Source organism: Ictidomys tridecemlineatus, chromosome 3 (genome assembly GCF_052094955.1).
Source record: "Ictidomys tridecemlineatus isolate mIctTri1 chromosome 3, mIctTri1.hap1, whole genome shotgun sequence".
In the NCBI taxonomy this organism is placed as follows: Eukaryota; Metazoa; Chordata; class Mammalia; order Rodentia; family Sciuridae; genus Ictidomys; species Ictidomys tridecemlineatus.
This window is the reverse complement of record NC_135479.1, coordinates 188682612-188704403: the sequence shown is the minus strand read 5'-3', so window position 1 is coordinate 188704403 and position 21792 is coordinate 188682612. Positions and strand designations below refer to the sequence as shown.

Here is a 21792-nt window from a genome sequence, read left to right as displayed (position 1 = left end):
CATTATAGGGTTCTATATTTCTCATTATGTCCATAATATTAACATTATATCAAAATATTTTTTTTCATTTGAAATCTGGAAAAGAGGTGGTTCTATATCAGACAAGCATAAATTAAAAATGAATTTATTAATGGAAAGTTATAAGCAGGTAGAGTAGGGTCAGAATACTTTTTCTGTAAATGACCAGGTAGTAAACATTTCTAGCTCCATAGGCAAGAGACTTTCTTTCCTCTCTTAGACCTCCTTCTTCTCCCCTTTTTAATATACTTTCTTCATCTTCTTTGTTCTCCTCCCTCTTACGTTCCCCTCCCTCATTATCTTATTTTTTTTAAAGAGAGAGTGAGAGAGGAGAGAGAGAGGAGAGAGAGAGAGAATTTTTAATATTTATTTATTTATTTTTTTTTAGTTCTCGGCGGACACAACATCTTTGTTGGTATGTGGTGCTGAGGATCGAACCCGGGTCGCACGCATGCCAGGCGAGCGCGCTACCGCTTGAGCCACATCCCCAGCCCTCCCTCATTATCTTATAAAAATGCTTTTTTTAAAATATAAAACCATTCTTAGAACATATAAGAACTGATTAAATCATTGCTTCTCAAACTTTGATCTGCATCCACATCCTTTGAGAGGGATTTTGTTAAAATGCAGACACAGATTGCTTAGGGTTCTGTATTTCTAATGTGTCTTTGTGTGGTACCTGTGTTGCTAGCTGGGACCACAATTGAATAACAAGACTCTTGAGTTTAAACTTTTTTGTTGCACTTCATGTGATGAATAGCTCCCCCTGTAAAGTTTGGTTTGGAATCCCCAAAGAGTTCTATTGACAACTCAGCTTTTTTTGTTTGTTTGTTTGTTTGTTTTGTTTTATGCCAGATAATTGAATTGTTTTGATAGTCCTTTCTAATTTCGAAGGTGTAGAGACTCAGGCGTCTTTTAAAATTTAGTGCAAGATATGTTGACTATCACCATCCCCCAATATCCCCACATGTACACCCATCTTTCTGCAAAATAACAAAGAATTCATGAATCTACATGAGGCCTCTCATTGGCTCTTAGGGACCACTTCTGTAATTGTATAATGTCTAAATTGAAAGAGCTCAAAATTGATCCCCATTCTTGTAATAATATCTTAAAATTTATAGTTTTATTTTTTATCTCTGTCTCTTTCTATCTGGATATGAGTCATTTCAAGACCCAAGTATTGGTAGGAGAGCACACAAATTGTTACACATTTTATTAAATTTGTTCATAGTACCCTTTTATACATTACTGTTCTATTTTTTATTTTTTTGATACTGCGGATTGAACTCAGGGACACTCAACCACTGTGCCACATCCCCAGCTTTATTTTGTATTTTATTTAGAGAAATGGCCTCACTGAGTTACTTAGCACCTGGCTTTTGCTGAGACTGGCTTTGAATTCAAGATCTTCTAGCCTCAGCCTCCTGAGCTGCTGGGATTATAAGCATGCACCACCATGCCCGGCTATATTACTGTTTTAAAACTGCTTTATTGATAAATAATTCATATGTTCAAAACACCCTCTATAAGTGCACAATGCAAGTTTTGTTATAGAGTTGTGTAATCGTCACTATGCTCAACTTAGTAGATTTTGATCACCCTCCAAAGCAACTCCATGCCCCCTAGCAGTAACTCCTCATTTCCCCTGACTCTACTCCCATCCCCCTGCTTAAGTCTCACTAATCAGTTTCCTGTTTCTATGGATTTTCCTATTCTGGAGGTTTTATATAGATGAAATTGTACTATTTATACTTTTTGTGATTAGCTTTTTTCACTTACATTTTCAAGGTTAATCCATGCTGTAGCATAATGGCAGTTCTTATTCATTTTTATTGAGGCATAATATTCTATCATATGGCTATAACACATTGTATTTATTTATTCATCATCATCATTAATGAACATTTTATTTTTCTGCTTTTTTGACTATTATAAATAATGCTGCTTTGAACATTCATCTATAAGTTTTTGTGTTAAGGATGTGGTTTCATTCCTCCTGACTATATTACTGGGTAATGGAATTACTGGGTCACATGGTCACTACAAAAAGTGGTGTTTTCAGAACTTCCCAGATTGTCTTACTATTTCACATTCTCATCAGCAATATATGAAGCTCTCAAGTTTTTCTTCATTTCAGACAACACTTTTTTATTTTACTTTTATTTAAAATAATATAGCCACCTAATGGGTATGAAATATATCTTATTGTGATTTTGATTTGCATTTTCCTAATCATTAATGATGACCCACATCTTTTTGTGTGCTTACTGGCTATTTTTCTAACTTCTTTTTAAATTTAAAACCACTTGTACATTTTGAAATTTGGTTATTTATATTTTTGAATTATTATTTATATATTTGAGGTATGTTTCCTATCAGATATATGATTTGTTTTCATATTTTTTCTGATTCTGAGTTTGCTTTCATTTTTTGATTTGTTCTTGTAAGCACATTTTAAAATTTTATAAAGTCCATTTTGTCTAGTTTTATTTCTGTTGCTTATGTTTTTTTTTTTTTCATCCAAGAAAGCTTCAGCTAACCCAAGGAAATGAAAATTTGCTTCTGTAATTTCTTCCAATTGCTGGATAGTTTTACTTCTTACATATAAGCAGTAGGTGGCCTTTTGAAGTGTTTATAATGGGAATAAATTTACTACAGGAATATCCTGATGTGACAACACTAACAATCTGTATGTAACATAGTGTACCTATGTGCTAATGATGGATGTGTAAATTCTTCTGTGTGTTCATTGAATATATTGGATTGTAAATCCATTACTAAAGATTTTAGATATTTTTCCCTTGTTATTTTTCCTTTTTTTTTTTTTTTTTTTTTTTTTTTTTTTTTTTGGTACTCAGGGGCACTTGACCAGTGAGCCACATCTCCAGACCTATTTTGTATTTTTGTATTTTATTTGGAGACAGGGTCTCACTGAGTTCCTTGGCGTCTCCCATTTGCAGAGGCTGGCTTTGAACTTGGAATTCTCATGTCTCAGCCTTCCATGCTGCTGGATTACAAGCGTATGCCACAGCACCTGACTTTACATTTTATTTAATACAATTTGTATATTTCATGTCTTATTTAGGCCTTATCCAGTCTGACTGTCTTGTATAGTAGGGAACTATTTGATACAATAAACAGCCACCTAGTAGTGTGGAAAATCAAGTTGCTTACTTTTGGCAATACAACATTATCTTACAGTAGGAAAAATATAGATTGTTGCATATGGGAAATTAGAGAAGAATAAGGAAGATACTAAACAAGATGACTGTAGCCCACCATTTTTAAATAAAAAAATGACATGCAACTATTCATGCATTTTAGAATCAGATTCTATTCTTATATGTCCAGACCTTTCCATTTGAGAATATGTTATTGGTTTGCAAAATATGATTTAAATTCTTTGGGAGTTTTTGATAATTAAAAAATCATTGTTACTTTATGTATTCTGTCAAAGCCTTGTTGGATTTACGAACCTGATATTTATAGATACATAACCTTTATTATTGAGATTCATATTGCATTTACTTATTCATTTGCTTTCCTTCATTTTTATGTTTAAATTCTTATCTGTCAACTGTAAATTACTCTCTTGCTTTACATACTAACACTTATAATGTATGTTTTTTTTTTCTGTATAAGATAAAAAGTGATAGTCAACAAACTTTAAAAGTTAATTCTCATCAAACAAGAGCAAGTTATTCATGACCAAATTAAATTCCCTTTGTTAACTTAAAATATGTACTTTCAATTAGTATTAAAAGTGAACTAAAATTACTTTGTGGAGTAAACATTACTTCTGTTTATTGATCAAAAATGTATTCATAGTAGGTGAATATTGTGGAAAATTATAAGAACAAACTATTAAGAAACTCTTATTGAGGTCATCATTATGTGCCCACACATGGGTACTCCTTTTAGCATCTCAGTTTAATTTATTTTCAGAAGCTATAGAACATTACCACAAATAATGATTACTAATACCTTAGAAATTTGAAGTATCCAAAACATCACACTGTATAAAAACTTGACCTTAAAGTACCACCATGTGCTTTTGTTTTTATTTCACTGAGCCCTTTGTGGCTCAACTTTCGTTGATATCAGAAGGAGATCAGTGCTACCTAAGTACTGGTGGCTATGTACTTTACAGAGCCAAGAGATTTACATAGCTCATAGTCCTGGAAGTCCAGGAGCCTGGTGCCTGCATCCACTGGCCCTAATGGGAGCCTCTGGCTGTGACACAACATGGTTGATGTCAGCACTGTGAGTGCACTCGTAAGAGACAGATTAAATGGAAAGACAAAGCCAGAGCCTTTCAGAGGCAGGCTTACTCTTTTAAAAACAGCTCACTCTTGCAAGAAGAACTAGATAACTCTACAAATCCAGCAGTAACTCCTTCCAAGGATGTTACTCACAATGACCTAACTACCTGCCACTATGCCCCACTTCTTAAAGATCTACCCTTTCTCAACAATGCCATACTGTGAACCAGTTTTCCAAAAGAAGGACCTTGGGGTCACAGCATATTCAGACCACAGCAATACTCATCAATTTTTCTTATTATATGGCAACATACAAAATTCTGTCAGGTGTCTATATTATAATATGCTTTATAACTGCTTCCCCTTTTCTAAATGCAGCCTCATTTCTGAAGGTTAGATTCTTTTTATTGTTTTATTTGACCAATTCTTTCATCTTTTACCTCCATTGCTATCCATCTTTTATACTGCAAATAAAAGTGTCTTTCTAATATAGAAAGTCCAGTCACTGCCCCTTCACAGCCTGTTAGCCACATGGGATAAAAGGTACACTCTTTAATATGATATCCATGCCCTTTTGTATCATACTCAAGACCAGTTGTATCTTCACCAGCTACATCAAGTTGCTCCCTGGTTATGAAATGCAGTACGTGCATAATCTCATTGCTCTACCCTTTGTTCATGGTGTTGCTTCAGTCTGTGTGTTTTCTTCACTCAGGTGACATATTTTCTTTCTGCCACCTTTTTGGGAAGAGGTCTCTTATTATGCTGTAGTTAGGGTTAAAGCTTTGTTTTTATCCTATGATGCTTTCTTAAACCACCCTAGAATACATTTCACTTTAACTTGGTGACTTATTACTTAAATTCCTCAGACAGACAAACTTGGGTTCATGTGTTGCCTGTTCTGTTCATTTCATCTACATTTCTGGGCAACTGATACCACTCCAAAACTACTTCCTCAAGTATTACATGAGCTATACTGTTCATAATTCATTGGCCTCTTTTGTGTTGAAGTGTGATAACACAGTGCCAGCCCAGTAAGTGGTAACCCTTGTCTTCTAAGCACTTCCCGCTTACCTTTCTTAGTAAGTACTTCAGACAGGAAATTAGGTTTTTTCCCCCATTTCAACATGTTGGTCCCCAAAGAAAATCTTTTTGCTTGTCAAGATTCATGGCTATTAAAAAATATGGAAAGGTTTTCAGCTATGTGGATAGTTCAAAGGCTGTTACTGAGAAAGCAGACGGATCCAGGCTGCAATCTATTGCCTTAAACTGTGTGCTGAATATTGGTGCTTGTAAACTGAAGAGGTCAAATTGGTAGGGAGCAATTGACAGTTGTTTAGAGGCTCTTGAAATGGACTCATCAAATACCAAAGCACTGTACCAGAAGATAAAGCCATCCAGGCAGAAATGCTAAAAGTCAAACAGAAGATAAAGGCAGAGAAAGATAAAGAGAAGGCAGTATATGCAAAAAATGTTTGCTCAGTAAGGATTCAATTTTGCTTAAATATTATGCATTTGTTGTATGAAGGAAATAATACAATGTAAGAGTTACTGTCTATATGTGATGGCTAATGTGATTCCTTGGACATTTCAGTTCTTTGTTGTTTACACTTTAAAATACTAATACAGGTTCCTTCTTAATAAAAAGTGGCACAAAATAATAAAAAAAAACACTAAAAAATTCATGGAAATGTAACTAACTAGAATAAACATTAAGTTATTGATATGTTGTTTCATTCTACAAAAGAGTTGGTATGACTTATGAGCTGCCTAAAAATCAAAAGTGGGATTCATAAATAAAGCAATTGTGTTCAGTTATTCAACTAAATAATGGAAAAACTCAACTTCATCATCATGGAGATGTTAAAGCTCATCTTGTTCTGTCGTGTTTGTAGGATCTCGACTCCGCCAGGAAGATTTTCCCCCACGGATTGTGGAACACCCTTCGGATGTCATTGTCTCTAAGGGAGAGCCCACCACTCTGAACTGTAAGGCGGAGGGCCGACCAACACCCACCATTGAATGGTACAAGGATGGTGAGCGGGTGGAGACCGACAAGGATGATCCCCGGTCGCACAGGATGCTTCTGCCCAGCGGATCCTTATTCTTCTTGCGCATCGTGCATGGGCGCAGAAGTAAACCTGATGAAGGGAGCTACGTCTGTGTTGCAAGGAACTATCTTGGCGAAGCAGTGAGTCGAAATGCATCTCTGGAAGTGGCATGTAAGTGAACATAATGAACCTCATATGCACATTGACGTTAGTCTTAGAAAATTTTAATTGTTTCCCATAGATGCTTAATACTGTCTAAGAATCAGTGTACTACCTAATTTCATTTTGGCTTCTCCAAAGAAATCTGATTAAAATAATGTAAGAGGTATTACGACACATTTGTTGATATTAAATCAATGTGGAGATTGTTCTCATGTTAAAGGTGGTGATTCATGATGCTGCCCATATTTAAAATTTGCATTTTTAATGGGAGATATAACCAAGTATTAAAGTTGGCTATGTTAAAATTAAAGTTGCAGTGTGACATGATATCTAATTCAAGGTATAAATTCAATATCATACCTATTTTTGGTACGTATATATTATTTGTAATATATATGTGTATATATATATATATACATATATATACATATATATCTGTATACACACGTGCATATATGATATATAAACTAATAAACTATTTAGAGGTTTAATATATACACATATGTATGTGTGTATAGATATATATTATATATATGTAAAACTTCTGAACTGTTCTTAGGAATAATTTTATATAGAATGAATTGTGAAGAAGATGGCAATAACTTTTCCTAAAAAATATTGTAATCTTCAACTTTCTGGTTTTAAATAGGTCTTCAGAAGATAAGAGAATTAAGGAGTAGAACTGGGCTGGGAGTGCTGAGTAATAGCTCCTGGACCAATGTCTTTAATTAAAGTTAGTAATGGTGATCAATCACATTCTTCATGGTATCCCACTGGATTACAAAGGTTGTATATCAGAGTATTCAATTTTTTTAAATATAAAATTGTCTTTACACATGAGAGCATCTTTGATAAAGAAAATCTTACTGTTTCTTATTTTGTTGTCCTGGTGGAAGCCTCCTTTCCTCTGATTTATAGTTTCTACCATAAAACCCACTGATGCTTAAAGTGTGTCACTCCAATTGGAAAAAAATGACACAAATTCCAAGATCTACTTTATTTTGTGTGAAAAACTTTGAGATATGAACAATAGAATCTTAACTTTTAGTGCCATTTTGCATTGGACATCAGATATTTTTTTTCCAAAAAAACGATACCACAAAAAATAAACATGTGGCTTAGTAAGATATATGAACACATGTAGTTTTAGTGAAATATACAAACAAAACCTCAAGAATGCAAATATTCCTAACTTTTCCATTTGTGATTTTTTTTTTATGATCCTGGGGATTAAAACCTGGAATTGCTCTGCCACAGAGTTACATCCCCAACCCTTTTTATTTTATTTTGATATCAGATCTCAATTAGTTACCCAAGTTGGCTTCAATCTTGTGATCTTCCTTTCTCAGCCTCCTAAGTAGCTTGTATTCCAGGTGTGTGCCACCACTCCCAGCTTCATTTTTATCTTTTATTTCTGGAACATTTCAAACACATTAAAGTATTTCAACGTAAAATTCTATTGATATATTTTCCCTGTTGACTGCTTTATTGTCAATATGACAGGCATTATTCTCCCATTTTGTAGGAAAAGAAAATGAAATCTATGGTGATTTAATGACCAAGATGCAAACTATAAGCTATAATGGGAAATCTAAGATAAGGTCCTGAATCTTCTAATTTTTAAATTGAGGGGATTGTGATATATATAAAACCAATGTCAGTGGTGTTTAACCTGTTTTACATAAATGAAAATAAGAAGTTTTTTTTCCTTTTATGTCCCCAGCAGCAAATAACTGCTTTAAATCCTCAACTAATTTTTGTTCCCCAAACTATGGTTTATTTAAACTAATTGTCTTATTGTTGGTTACTCATAGATTTCTTTTATTTCTCTCTGAGTCTTAGCTATGTTAAAAGTGCAACCCACACACATGCATGTTTTATTTTTGTTTCATCTGAGGATTACTGTCTTTCCTAATTGCGTCATTAATAATGAATCAAACTTTTTCAGAAGGAAAAAATTTAAACCATGATTCTTTTTCAAGTAACTTGACAGTAGCGTATTTTATTTTGAAATAAATGAGCTGTAGAAATGCTTGAATTTACTTATGATCTAGAGAAGTAAATAAGAAGGCTTCCAAATTGGATTTAGTTAGTGAATAATATTCTTTCTGCTAGTACCATGTCAGTTCATGCCATCTGAGGTAACACAAGATCAAATAATCTTCATTTATATATTGCTTAGTGCTTTCCATGAGCTCATCAGTCTTCTTATGTAGCTCATAAAACATATTAATATGCAAATTTGGGTCAAGGAATTGTGATTTTTTGATACCCATTGGTAACTAATTATTTCATTATAAAATGATGGAGGACTAGCTGAAAATGATATCAGTGTTTGCCTTTATATTTTGTACTACTCAACTAACTGCTCAGTCAAGGTGCATTCAAGTCCTCATCTGTTAATGGAATGTGGATAATCTCTAAAAGAGGTGTTAGATTATAATAAAGAAGAAGAGATATTCCAATCTATTCTCAAATAGCACACAATCTACTTGGAATAATGAAGTAGACATATATGAAGTAGATGAATGTAGATATAGCATTACAATGAATTAAATGAATGAAACATAAAGACCATTATAGAAACAAGTAAAAGATACTGTGGGAACCCAGAGAGGAAAATATTTAATTCTTCCTAGATAAATTATTTTAAGAGAGGATTCTGGCTGTTACCTACAGACATTAAAAAAAAAAGAAGAAGAAGAAGAAGAAAGATTCTAAGAGGATATATTATTTGAGCTCTGATTTGAAGGTCAGGTGAGAATGTCTGGGATGTAACCTGAAATGGAAGATCATCCTGGTAGATAAAAAGAAAAGTATAAAAGAACACTGGGTGTTTGGAAAACTGCAGGGAGCTTGATGTGAGGTTGGTGAGCAGAATAAATTGGGAAGGTAGGCATAAGCTGATTCATAAAATGCAGACTTTTTTTGTTTTGTACAAGGATAGTCTTTAAAAACTAATTGAAAATTATATTAAAGGGATGATGAGTAAAGTCTGAGAAGAGTTAAGCAATTGTTAAATAATTCAGAGAAGAGTTCATCTTAGATTTTAAACTGAAAACTGTAAAGACTGATGATAGGAGGAAATGCTTAGAAACACATTTAGGAATTAACATTTTTAGTAATTAACATTTTATTTCATATCACTTTATGACAAATTTGGGAAGATTGAGTGTGATTCCCAGATATTCATTTCTGCTGACTGTCTGCATATGTAGTCCTACTATCCATAGAGACAGGATATGATAAAATAACCAGTGGACACAAGGGATAGTTGTCAACTTTAACTATATGATTTAGCATGCCAAGGAGATATCAAGGGAAAAAATTCTCACATTTCAATAATGAACAAAATTCTGGAATTGAGAGGAGAGGTCTTTTCCAGGTAGAGGTTGAAGAAATTGGAGTGGGAAAAGTAAACGTGAGTTCTCAGGCAAGCCATATGTATGGGGAAACAGTTGATAAACATGGACATCACTGCTTAGTACCCCTGTATTTAATGGGGAGCAAAGAAAAAAAGTACCAGTGCAGGAGACTCGGGCTCAGAAGAGGTATGATAAGATATGGGCAATGAAGTGACAAGAAGAACAAAATACATTTAAGAAAATACTTGGTGGACTCTACCTAGTACCAAGTACCAAGAAAGCACCTGTGGACTCTAGCACTGGAGACACACATCACAGCAGTTGAAGAAGGACTGGGTAGTGCAGCTGGAGTGGCAAATGATGTCTGTTCTTTCAAGGCTGCAACTCGGAATGGGGTGTGTGAAAACTAGGGTATCTCAACATCTGCAATTGCCTTTAGAAGTTGGATAATTTTGTATTGTGGGGGCTTGTGTTCTATATTGTAGAAAGTTTAGAGGCATCTTTGGCCTTTCTCCATAAGATGTCAGTAAAATTTTTCCTCAACAACAGTTGGGAAAACCCCAAATGTTGGCACATATTGTAAAATCTTTCCTGGGGTACTTCAGACAGGAACCAGGGCTCCAGGTGTAAGCATGAGATCAAAAGTATCTTATTACCAGCAGACCAAACTTGTCAAAGCTTTTCCTGTGAAATGATTATTGATAAAGAAAAAACACTATGGAAAATGTGTGACTCCCTTTGCTTCTCCATACTTTCCTTTCTAATTACAAAAAGAACTGAATTTTGCTCTAGTATGATATGTGAAATGTCATTGTCTTGATTGGGCAAGTGAAAAATCAGCCTGTTCTATCCTGTACCATATTCATACACTTTTCCTTTTTCCTTTAATGTATAGTTAGTTTTATGTAATGGAACGATGCAATGAAGATAAATAATACTCAGACTAATCATTGCAGTGGAAATTTAAATTGCTTACCTCTTTTGTTGCTTTTTTCCCCCCTTGGTTTGAGGGAAATAAAAAGCAATGCAGAAAGTGCTTTTCAAATCACTTGAACTCAAGAAAGATCTTTAGGCAAAAAGCAACATTTGAATAGTTAGAAAAGAGGAGTTGCAGGGGCCACAAGCAAGAGGCCTGGCACTGAAAAAGTTAATGTGCAGTGCTCTGATGGGACCACCAGGAAAGCCAGGGCCTGGCTGGGGCAGATAGGGTTTCAGCTCCAAACAAGTGCTCTGGTGTGTGTGTGGAGCAGGAGCACAAGGGGCCCTGGAAGGAGTGCGGCTGCCCTGGATACAGCCAGAGTCAGTGGCAGCCTCTAGAGATAGCAGCTGTAGCCCCAGGTGGTAAATATATGACAGCAGCTTGATCTATCGACCAGGGGAAGAGGGGTTCTGGCCTAAATGAAAATTCATGAAAAATTGATGAAGTCCCCAGATTATTTTTTCCGTTTCCTTTCCTCAGCACTATGCCAGCGCAGAGAGGAGAGATTAAATGAGGTACTGAACGTGTTCGTGGCAGGAGGTTGTGGTTCAAGGGTTAAGGGTCACATAGAAACCGATCTTTTTTTTTTTTTTTCCCCCTGTTCTTACTTCTAAAGCAAAACACAGGAACTTTTCAGGTTAATTGTGATTCACATTCATTCGCTTTGCTTTGATAAATAAAATGACAAACTGTTCCAAAGTTAGCTTTTGGTAGACTACAAAAGACAGAACAAGCATAATCCTTAATTCAGTAGGGCAAGAAGAAATAAATTGAATTTCATGACTACAGGGTAATTCCTTTCTTTTATTTTTTCCTTCCTTTTGTTTTCTGTTTTCTTCATTTCTTTCTGTTTTTCTTTTGTTATCAAGGCCCGTGCTACAAGAAAGTCATTTAGAGAAGGAATAGGTCTTGCATTATTTATAGGTCACAGATTGCTAGAATAGCAAAGCCATGGAACACTCTACCAACATAATGACCCTGTTTGCTTTAAATCCAAAATGAAATTGATGTTTTATCTGTACAAGGAATAGAAGTTACAGAAGTAGACAGACTTTAGTGTGAGAGGGCAAAGTTGACACTGAAAATGAACATAAGGTAAATAGATTCCTTGATGTCTTCAAGTTGATAAATATGCAATTTTTTATGTTTTTATTTTATTTTGGCTGTAGATAAATTTTATTCAGACAACAACTTTATTCTTATTTGAGATATAAGATATTTTAAATTGCAAAAAGTTTAAGCCATGGAGACCATTAAAAAATCACATTATTGTGATATAATTACATACCATATTTTTTGCCCACTTAAAATATATCATTAATATTCTTTAGTATGTTCACAAAGTCCTGTAACCACCACTGAAATCTAATTTAGAATGTTTCAGTTTCTCTCACTGTACCTATGCTCAGTCAATTCACATTCTTTCTGACTATTCCTGCCCTAAAACTAAGCAAACTCTAATCCATTTTCTATATCTATAAATTTGCTGTCTTTCAAATTTAATATATGGAATCATTCAATCTGTGTCTTTTATGACTGACTTCTTTCCCTTGGTATTAATGCTTTCAAGGATCATGTCTGTTATGGCATGTAACAGTACTTCATTTCTTTTTATGGCTGAATAGTATTCCATGGTATTGATATACCACAATTTGCTTATCTATTTGTCAGTTGGTAGACATTTAAGTTGTTTCTATATTTGCCTATTATGAATTATGTGACTATGATTATTATTTTTAATTAATTTTAATTTGATATATATGATAGCAGAATTCATTTTGATTAATTGTACATAATTACAGCACAATTTTTCATTTCTCTGGTTATATACAATATAGCATCACACTGTATGTGCAGTCATTATTACCTAGGGTTATAATGTCCATCTCATTCCACCATCTTTCCTGTCCTCATTTCCCCTCCCCTCCCTCCCTCCCCTTTGCCCAATCAAAGTTCCTCCATTTTTTCCAGGTCCCCCATTATGGATCAGTATCCATAGCTATGATTATTTTTTAAAAAATAGTATTATTTTTTTTAGTTGTAGATGGACACAAAACTTTATTTTGTTTGTTTATTTTTATGTGGTGCTGAGGATCGAACCCAATGTCTCACATGTGCAAGTCAAGCACTCTAGTGCTGAACCACAACCCCAGCCCTAGCTGTGATTATTTTTGAACAAGTTTTTATGTGGACATGTGGTTTCATTGTTCCTTTTTATTTATTTATTTTTTCCTGCATTAATGGGGATTGAACCCAGAAGCGCTTTACCACTGAGCTACATCCTCAGCCATTTTGATTGTTAATTTCAAGACAGGTCTCATTAAGTTTCCCAGACTGGCCTCGAACATGATTCTCCTGTGTCAGCCTCCTAAGTGGCAGGGATTATGTGTGTGTACCACTGTGCCTGGTTGGTAGGGTTTTATTTGAATATTCTCTGTGTCTAACTCTCCTCTTAGTGTCAAGCAGGCATGAACATATCTAGTGTTTGGTAAATGTTACTGAGTGGCTTCTGTGGTGGCCTCCCTGTGTCATGTCCATCAATTGGGATTCCATTAATTAAAAATATCATCAAATATTTAATTATGTGGAAACATTGAATGTCCATAAATTTTCTATTGTTTTCCTTTGACTTACTCATTAAATTAAAGTAGGTAAAAATTGATAGAGTAAATCCTTGAGTAACTTCTACTAGACTATTTTAACTAAGTTGGATAATCTTCCTGTCTACATCATAGTTTCATTGAAAGGGGGCAATTTTCTGACTTTTAAGGAGCTGAATTATCTTTTCTGAGAATAACCGACTCTATATTTTCCATACCAGGTTACTTCATGATATTTTAACTTTTTTTCCCTTTACTTGGGTGGCATAGAATAAGAAATTATGAGTGATTGTAGTAGATGTTCATTAAGGAAGTCCAGGAATGGGAAGATAGAACCAGCTACCACTACTCCATATCTTAGTTGAAACACATGTATGCAAACAGCCTGTTACCTGCATATATGGCCATAAGCTGGTCTCGAATTGGTATTTACAGATTTTGACCAAAAACAATTTGGGAGCAACTGACTTTTTCATAATTTTACTACTTGTGTTTGTGTCAAGAGAGATTTCAGAATTTTTAGTGGTGATATGGAAGATGGGGAGAGATACGTAAGTGACTGAAAACTTTCATAGCTCGGAATACTTTGCATAAGAATTGGAATGTGTTCCTTGGGCTGTTTTGTAAACATGCCTTGTAATTTTTTGATATTTCATTAAATGCTTTCAAATATGATCTTTCCTATGATTTTCACAAATAAAGAAATAAAAGTTTCTATAAATAAAGAACAAACTTGAACTTATGATCTATTTAAATAAGTTTAATACCATATTTTCATATCAGATTCCTTTTAACTGGTTAAATTAACTGTGTCTAAACCCTGTCTCAATGTAATACTCAAGTTATCATTTACTGATAAATAGTCTGAATTAATTAATTGTGGGGAAAGCACATAAATGAAGTGAAATCTTGATGTCATGTAGCTTTCAAAAGTTTATTCCCATTAAAGGTACAAGTCTGGACTCTGCAAACATAAATCCTAGAATGACAGAATAACATAGTGATGTGAGGAAGATACAAAGACAAAACATGTTTAGGTCTTCATAGTAACTAATGTTAAGGGAAAAAAATGGTACAATGTTTTGGAGGGTTTCCTACTATTAAATCTTTGATTTTTTAAATTTATACTGGTATGTACACACAGTTGATTTTTGCTGAAAATGTATATAGGGTGACCCTATACTTGAGGTGTGTACATTTGTGCAGCAACTCATGAGCTTTTTTTGCAAGATGTGTGTTTCAGAAAGATGACAGTTTTCCAATTTTTTAAATTGAATTTTTCTGTTAATTACAATACACATCCTTCCCTCCTGCAGCAGCCCCCACAAGGTTTCTATAGTTACTTGAAGGAGGTTGTACTTCCTTCATGCACGAGTCAAGTGTGCATTATGAGCTCTTCAAAATATTGAAGTTACTACAGCGGGTTTGTTTTTTTTTTCCATTCTGGACATTTTTTTCTGTGTAGAATCTGTACAAATCTCTAATGTAATTGGCAGGGAATGAGGTTCAATTACAGTATTGACATGTTCTCACCACTACACAATATTGGAATTGGGTTTTTTTTTTTTTAAGATATTCAAAGATGAAGACATTGCCAACCACCCATTCCTTAACTAGGAGATATAATATATTTTTATCAACTGGAGAAAATTCAAGCAAGAATGAGAGGCAGGTGTTTTAATAGTGTGACAGATAAACAAGCCTACAACCTGTTAAGGCCCACTTGGATTTTTTCTGTTTTCTTGCTTCTCCTTCTCCTTCGCAAAAATATATGGCACTGAAAATAGCCCTTGGTCTTTTATTCATTGGTTACTTTAATCCTGTTATAAAATTCCCCATCAAAAATTTAGCAAGCTGGGCTGGGGTTGTGGCTCAGTGGTAGAGCACTTGCCTAGCAAGTGTGAAGCACTAGGTTCTTGGCACCACATATAAATAAATAAAATAAAGATCTATTGACAACTAACTCCATTAAAAAAAAATAGCAAGCAAAGATATTAGGCTGGCTTACAGACAGCAAGAACATTTTGATTGATTGCCACATGGAGCAAACATCACAAATAGGGACTTGTCATTGGGTTTTTATTAACATCCCATGGAGAAGGAGCTGTTCTTTACACAAGGACTTCTTTCCGGAAATCAGGTATTTTTCAGAGATACTTTTCTGTGCGTTGTTATCTAAACATCTAAGTGTAGACCAAGATTTTGGAAGAAACTTTATCATGAGAGAGAGAGAAAGAATATAATAACATAAAAACAAAACGGAACTCTTTCTATAGGGCATATTTGACGTAAGCCATTTTATATGTCTATAAATCTGTGTTCCATATTTTCCTTTTTTATGCTTTCTTTGATCATTCATATTGAGTGAGGACACTCAGTGTTTTTCCTTGAATCAATTTCAAGGAAACAATGGTGTGCCTTAATTTTTATTAGCAGAAAGGTTTTTAAGTGGCCCATGCCTCCTGTGGTGCTTGTATTACATGGGGTAGTCTCATCAAGTGACAACTAACATTCCATTCTGCATAGGGGCAGGCCTTGAGGGAGGGCAGGTCACACAAGTGGAAAGGTGTAACCTTGAAATGTTTTCAGATGAGTTAGAGTGAAGGATGACATTAGAAAACTAGAAAGTAGTATAAAGGCAAAGACCTGAGGTTGTAGTTGACTAGGTTTGGAGGAAAAAGGATATAGTAGTTTAATTGGAGAAGTTATATAGTAAAGTACAAGGAAATAAATTAGAGAGGTAGACTGGTAGGGACTAGACATTAAAGAGTTTGTACTTATCCCGGAAGACTTCAGGCAGCATCTTTTGATTTGGGTTTGCCTACCTGGAAATGAGGTATAAAAGGAGACATGTGAAACATAGTGTGAGGTAGTTTGGAGCAAGGAAGAATGTGGAGGGGTGTTATGGTTTAGATATGAGGTGTCCCCCAAATGTTCATGTGTGAAACAATGCAACATTGTTCAGAGTTGAAATGATTAAATTATGAGAAGTAAGATATAATTAGTGAATTAATCGTCCAGTATGAATAAACTTGGCAGTAACTGTAGGCTACTAAGGTGTTTCTGCAGGAAGTAGGTCACATCTTTGGAGTATAACTTTGGGGTTCTTTGGGGTTTATATTTTGTCCCTGGTGAGCAGACCTTTCTTTCAGATTTCTGGCTGTCATGTCCTGAGCTTTTTTCCTTCACCACAACCTTCCACCATGATGTTCTGCCTAACCTCAGGCCTAGAGCAATGGAATCGGCTCACCATAGACTGAATTGTTAAACCATAAGCCAAAGTAAACTTTTTAAAATTGATCTTGTCAGGTCTTTTGGTCAAAACAACAAAAAACTGAAGGAAATAGGGAGGAAGAGCTCCTATATGTTAAGTATGACAGGATGAGGGCTAATTAAATTGATGAATTGAGTCCATATTGAGAAAAAAGAAAATTGCATTTCAACAAAGAATTGACAGGATTTTAATATATGAATTTGTAGCTTAAGAGACGATATGAATTTAGTGTGCTATATTTTTTGGGGGGTGGGGGAGTACCACAAATTGAACTCAGGGGTACTCCGCCGCGGAGCCACATCCCCAGCCCTATTTTGTATTTTATTTACAGAGACAGGGTGTCATTAAGTTGCTTAGTGCCTTGCTTTTGCTGAAGCTGGCTTTGAAATCAGGATCTTCCAGCCTCCGCCTCCCAAGCTGCTGGGTTTACAGGCATATACCACCGTACCCGGCTAGTGTGCTATATTTTTGTACAATATCTTCTCACTGTTGTGTACTCAGAGAGATGCTGCAATACAGATAACTAAAACAGACCAAGAATTGATCAATGGGAATACAGATTCAGCTTTTCAGGATGGTGTTGTAGAGAACTATTGCACAGCAAGGTGAGTATACTCAACACGACTGAACTTGACACTTTAAAATGGTTTAGAAAGACTATTTTATAATATTTTTACCCAAACTAAAAACAGAAACAAAAACAAGATGTGACTCATGTCATCAAAGAGGGTCGAATGAGATGTACCGAATGTGGTCAGTGATCCTGGGCTAGGAAGGGCTGCCATGCTGGGTGAATACAGAGGAGAAAGAGGCTGACTTGGGCAGAGCAGTGGAATAGGTGAAATGATTTGCATATGTAGACAGTGAGCAATAATCATTAGTGGTGGTGGGGGGTAGTACCAGAAATTGAACTCAGGGGCAGTCGCTACTGAGCCAACTCCCCACTTCTATTTTGCATATTTTTTAGAAAGAATCAGGCTATGAGTTTCACACTCATTGTTTTTTCAGTTCTCAAAATATCTTTAAGATTTGGTTAATATTATTTTCTCTACATTATATCTGAGACATAAAAATAACTTGCCAATTTTTACCCAGAAATTAGAAAGGGTTCAAATTCAGATAGACCTGGCTCTCAAGCCTGTTGTCTTAATCACTATGCTAAGCATCCTCAATGATTCCTTTAAGCAAACAAACAAGATCATTTGGTACTTAGAAGAAATCATTAGTGTTTGTTTCCAGTATTTTAGCCAGAGATCATTATGCAATTGCATGTAAACAATGATGATACTGGACTAGATATAGTATGAAGCATTGTTTTGGTGCTACAATTCTGTGATTCATGGGATATTAAAGGGGAAAAAAAACAACAACAACAGAGAGAGTAATCTTTTCTATTTTTTTATTTAGTTATATATTGACATTTGAGAGCTCATTAGTTTATTCAAGTAATTTGATTTTCTCTGTACAGTTCCTAGTTGTCAAATATCAGTATCAGAAAAATCCATCACTTTCAGTTCTTATTGACATGTTTGCAGGCCAAAGCAGCTTGGAGATTAAGAATCCAATTTATAAGATGAGTCATCTATCATTTAATATCTAAAGATAACTTGACTAAGTTTATAAAAAAAAAGGAGGATGATAATAGCAATGATACCCTAAATACCTTATAGTGTTTTCTGAGAGCACATTCATGTGTATTATTTCAAATTTTTTGCTGTATGTGTTTATAAACATTTGCTGACTGATACTTCCTAAGTTCAATAAAGGGTATCATTATCATTGGTCAATTTGGCTTTCAAATTACTATAGTTATGTAATTTTTAAATTTAAATAAATGAATCGAAAGAGAAAGAGAAAGGATTGTCTTTAACAAGTGATGCTGAAACAGTTATTTATCCATAGGCTAGTGAACTTCGACATAGACCTCACTTATTATGTAAGAATAATTCAAAATGGATCATAAACTTAAATGTAAAGTGTAAAAATATAAAATTTTTATAAGGTAACATAGGAGAGAGGCTTCGATGTTTAGAATTTGGTGAAGAGTTCTTAGACATGATATCAGAAGCACAAAACAGAAAGATAACATTAATAAATTTGACTTCATTAAAATTTGAAAGCTTATTTTCTGAAAGATCCCATTAAGAAGATAAAAAAAATGAGATTTTTGGCGGGAGAAATATTTGCCCACCACATAGCTGATAAAAGACATATCTAGAGTATGTAGAGAGCTCTTAAAACTCAATATTAAGTAATCATATATTATATGATATTTCTAATACAATCCAATTAGAAAATAAGCACAAGGAATAATGAAACTTTTCACCAGAAAGGATATATGGATGGGAAATAAGCACCTTAAATGATATTAAAATCACTGGCATTATGGAAATCCAAATTAAGATTTGATTACCAAAAGAAGCTATATAGTCCTAAAACAACTAAAATTGGAGCACACAAGTAATTCCAGCAACTCAGGAGATGGAGGCAGGAGGATTGCAAGTTCAAAGCCAGCCTCAGCAACTTAGCAAGCCCTTAGCAACTTAGTGAGACCTTGTCTCAAAATAAAAAATGAATAAATTAAAAAAAAATTTTTTTAAAGGGCCAGGGATGTGGCTCAGAGTTTGAGTCCTGGGTTTAATCTCTGCTACCAGAAATTTTAAAAAAGGAAAAAAAAAGTGTGACTTTACCAAATATCGGTAAATTTGCAGGAAACTGGATTTCTCATCCATTGCTGGTGAAAATATAAAATGTACAGCCATATTGTAAATTAGTTTGACAGTTTCTAAAGGTAATGAATCAATATTTCCATAATATTGTTCTCTTCCTGAAAACTTATCTCAGAAAAAATTGTAGGTCTTATCTACACACAAATCCTTGTGCATAATTTCATTACCAATTTTATCTGTAATAGCAGAAAAACTGGAAAAGACTAAAATTTGCCTGAATCAGTGAAGGATAAACAAACTGTCCTATACCCATATTATGGAATACTACTCAGCAATAAAAAGAATTGAAGTATTGGTATATGCAGTTTCTAGGATGGGTCTCATGGGCATTATGCTAAATATAAAAAGGCAATTTAAATGGCATCAAAAAGATCACTATGGAATGATTCCATTTACATAACATTTTAAATGACAAAGTTATAGTAAAGGAAAAGAGATTAATGGTTGTAATGTGTTAGAGATGAGTAGAGAGAACTGGTTGTGACTGTCAAAGGACACCAAGAGAAATATCTTTTTGGTGAGAAAATAGTTCTGTATGTCCGTTGTGATGGTGATCACATGACACATGAAATAGAACTGTACACATGTACCAGTGTAAAGTTCCTGGTCTTGCTATACTATAATTATCTAAGATGCAATCATAGGAAAAATGTGGGTGACATCTCAGAACTCTATTTGCTACTCCCTGTGAATCCATAATTGCTTCAATGTAAGAAGTTTAAAAAGTAGTTGTCAAAAACTTACTCGTCAAAGTATCCTAAGTAGGCATCAATGATAAAATGACATTAAGAACTGAATAGTTTATTTTATAACGTGTGAATATTCAAATGTTTTCCTTAAACATTGATGAATTCATATTTTCTTTAAATATTCATGATCTGTTTAAAATTCACTTGTTCATGAATTCACTCTTTGAAATTCATAAATTCAACTTTTCAAGCATTCTATATACAGTTCTGTGATTTATCTTCCTGTCTTTGATTTTTGCTTCTTCATGATTTTTTGACTTTGGCAATAGACTTTTTTTTTCTAAGAAGAGGAAGTTAAGGAAAGAGAGCAGTAATTATTTATGAGAGCTAAATTATAATGTCTGATATATAAGTTAATGCATAGCGTCCATTAGATAACTATCAATTTGTCTCTTAACCTCAACCACCTTGATAACTCAAATCAAGGAATGCTAATCTGCTAGCTCAGTTCCAAATTCAGTTTAAATTCCCCATTAAAATTGGAATGGCATTAAAAATCAAGGATTTATGACCATGATAGGTAGGAAAAGGTGAAGGAATTGAGATTATTGATCTAGGGGCAATGAAGACATCAGTAGTTCCATAGTTTTGACCAAGCACAAGGCCTGTCATGACAGAGAATGAGTTTGTTATACATGACCTGAACAGAAAGAAAAGGAACAGTGGAAGGAAAATGCACATTTTGCTTCAACTGGACAGTGATTGTGATGTGTGTTCTTCTCTTGTATCTTAAGGAATTATAAACAAACCACAGCCAATAAGATGTGGTCAGAAAGGAACTTAAAAAGTTATAAACAATTCCATATTTTGGTAAAGCTTTGCCATATGTATTTTCTCTAAGGAAAAATTAATCTCTAGGCTAATGAAACCAGAAACAAGTGTTAGTACCTGGTGTCCTGTTCAGTTGAAAACTAATTCTTATCACTATTCTTATTCACAAGGAATTCCATAAAGTAGAAATACTTAAATTTTATATTATCATGCTGTATGAATAATCCTTGGAAGAATTTCTTTTGTGTGTACATCTTACATATCTTATTTTGAAATCCTTTGAGATTATAAGCAATTAAATTAATTGCATTTTGTAGGCCAACCCCTCATTTATAACATATAATTCCCCAGGACCCACATGTCCAGATTCAAGAGCAGCTTGATGGAAAGGCTGATTTATTTCTGTTTTCTAGCTGTATCTGCTTTGAATATTCTTAAAAGGAGGAGGAAAATGTTGTGTTTAATATTCATATAGGATTTTCTTTTAAAAGCAGCTTCTATCAAAAGCCTACTGTCAAATAGGACTACCTATAAACGGGTCAACTTGTGAAAAGCTTTCCTGAGTACTTAGTTTGTTCTTTGGGATTGATGGATAAGCTGATGGAGTCTGAACTTCAAATGTGTATGTCATTAATAGAGATGTAAGAATCTCAATTTGCTTTGTCTTTTCCTTTCCTGACACATCATAAGGAAAAGCTTTACTAATGAAGTACCCAATGGTAATAACCCATTATATGCTAGACTCTCTTTATATCAGATGACATGCAAATGAACTGTTCTATTTCTGTGGAGAAAGAGAGACAAGGAGTGGTCTAGTTAATCATACTTG

At 34.3% G+C, this 21792-nt stretch overlaps 1 protein-coding gene across 19 annotated transcripts in view; it reads left to right on the top strand.

Moving 5' to 3' along the window:
• The window catches only part of Robo2 (roundabout guidance receptor 2), a 1537051-nt gene that overhangs the window by 1035268 nt on the left and 479991 nt on the right, over positions 1-21792 (top strand). For all 19 annotated transcript variants that reach the window (XM_078044445.1, XM_078044443.1, XM_078044442.1 and 16 more), the window contains one exon: positions 6179-6505. In XM_078044445.1, the coding sequence (XP_077900571.1) occupies positions 6179-6505 (327 nt within the window). The remainder of the gene's footprint in view (positions 1-6178; positions 6506-21792) is intronic.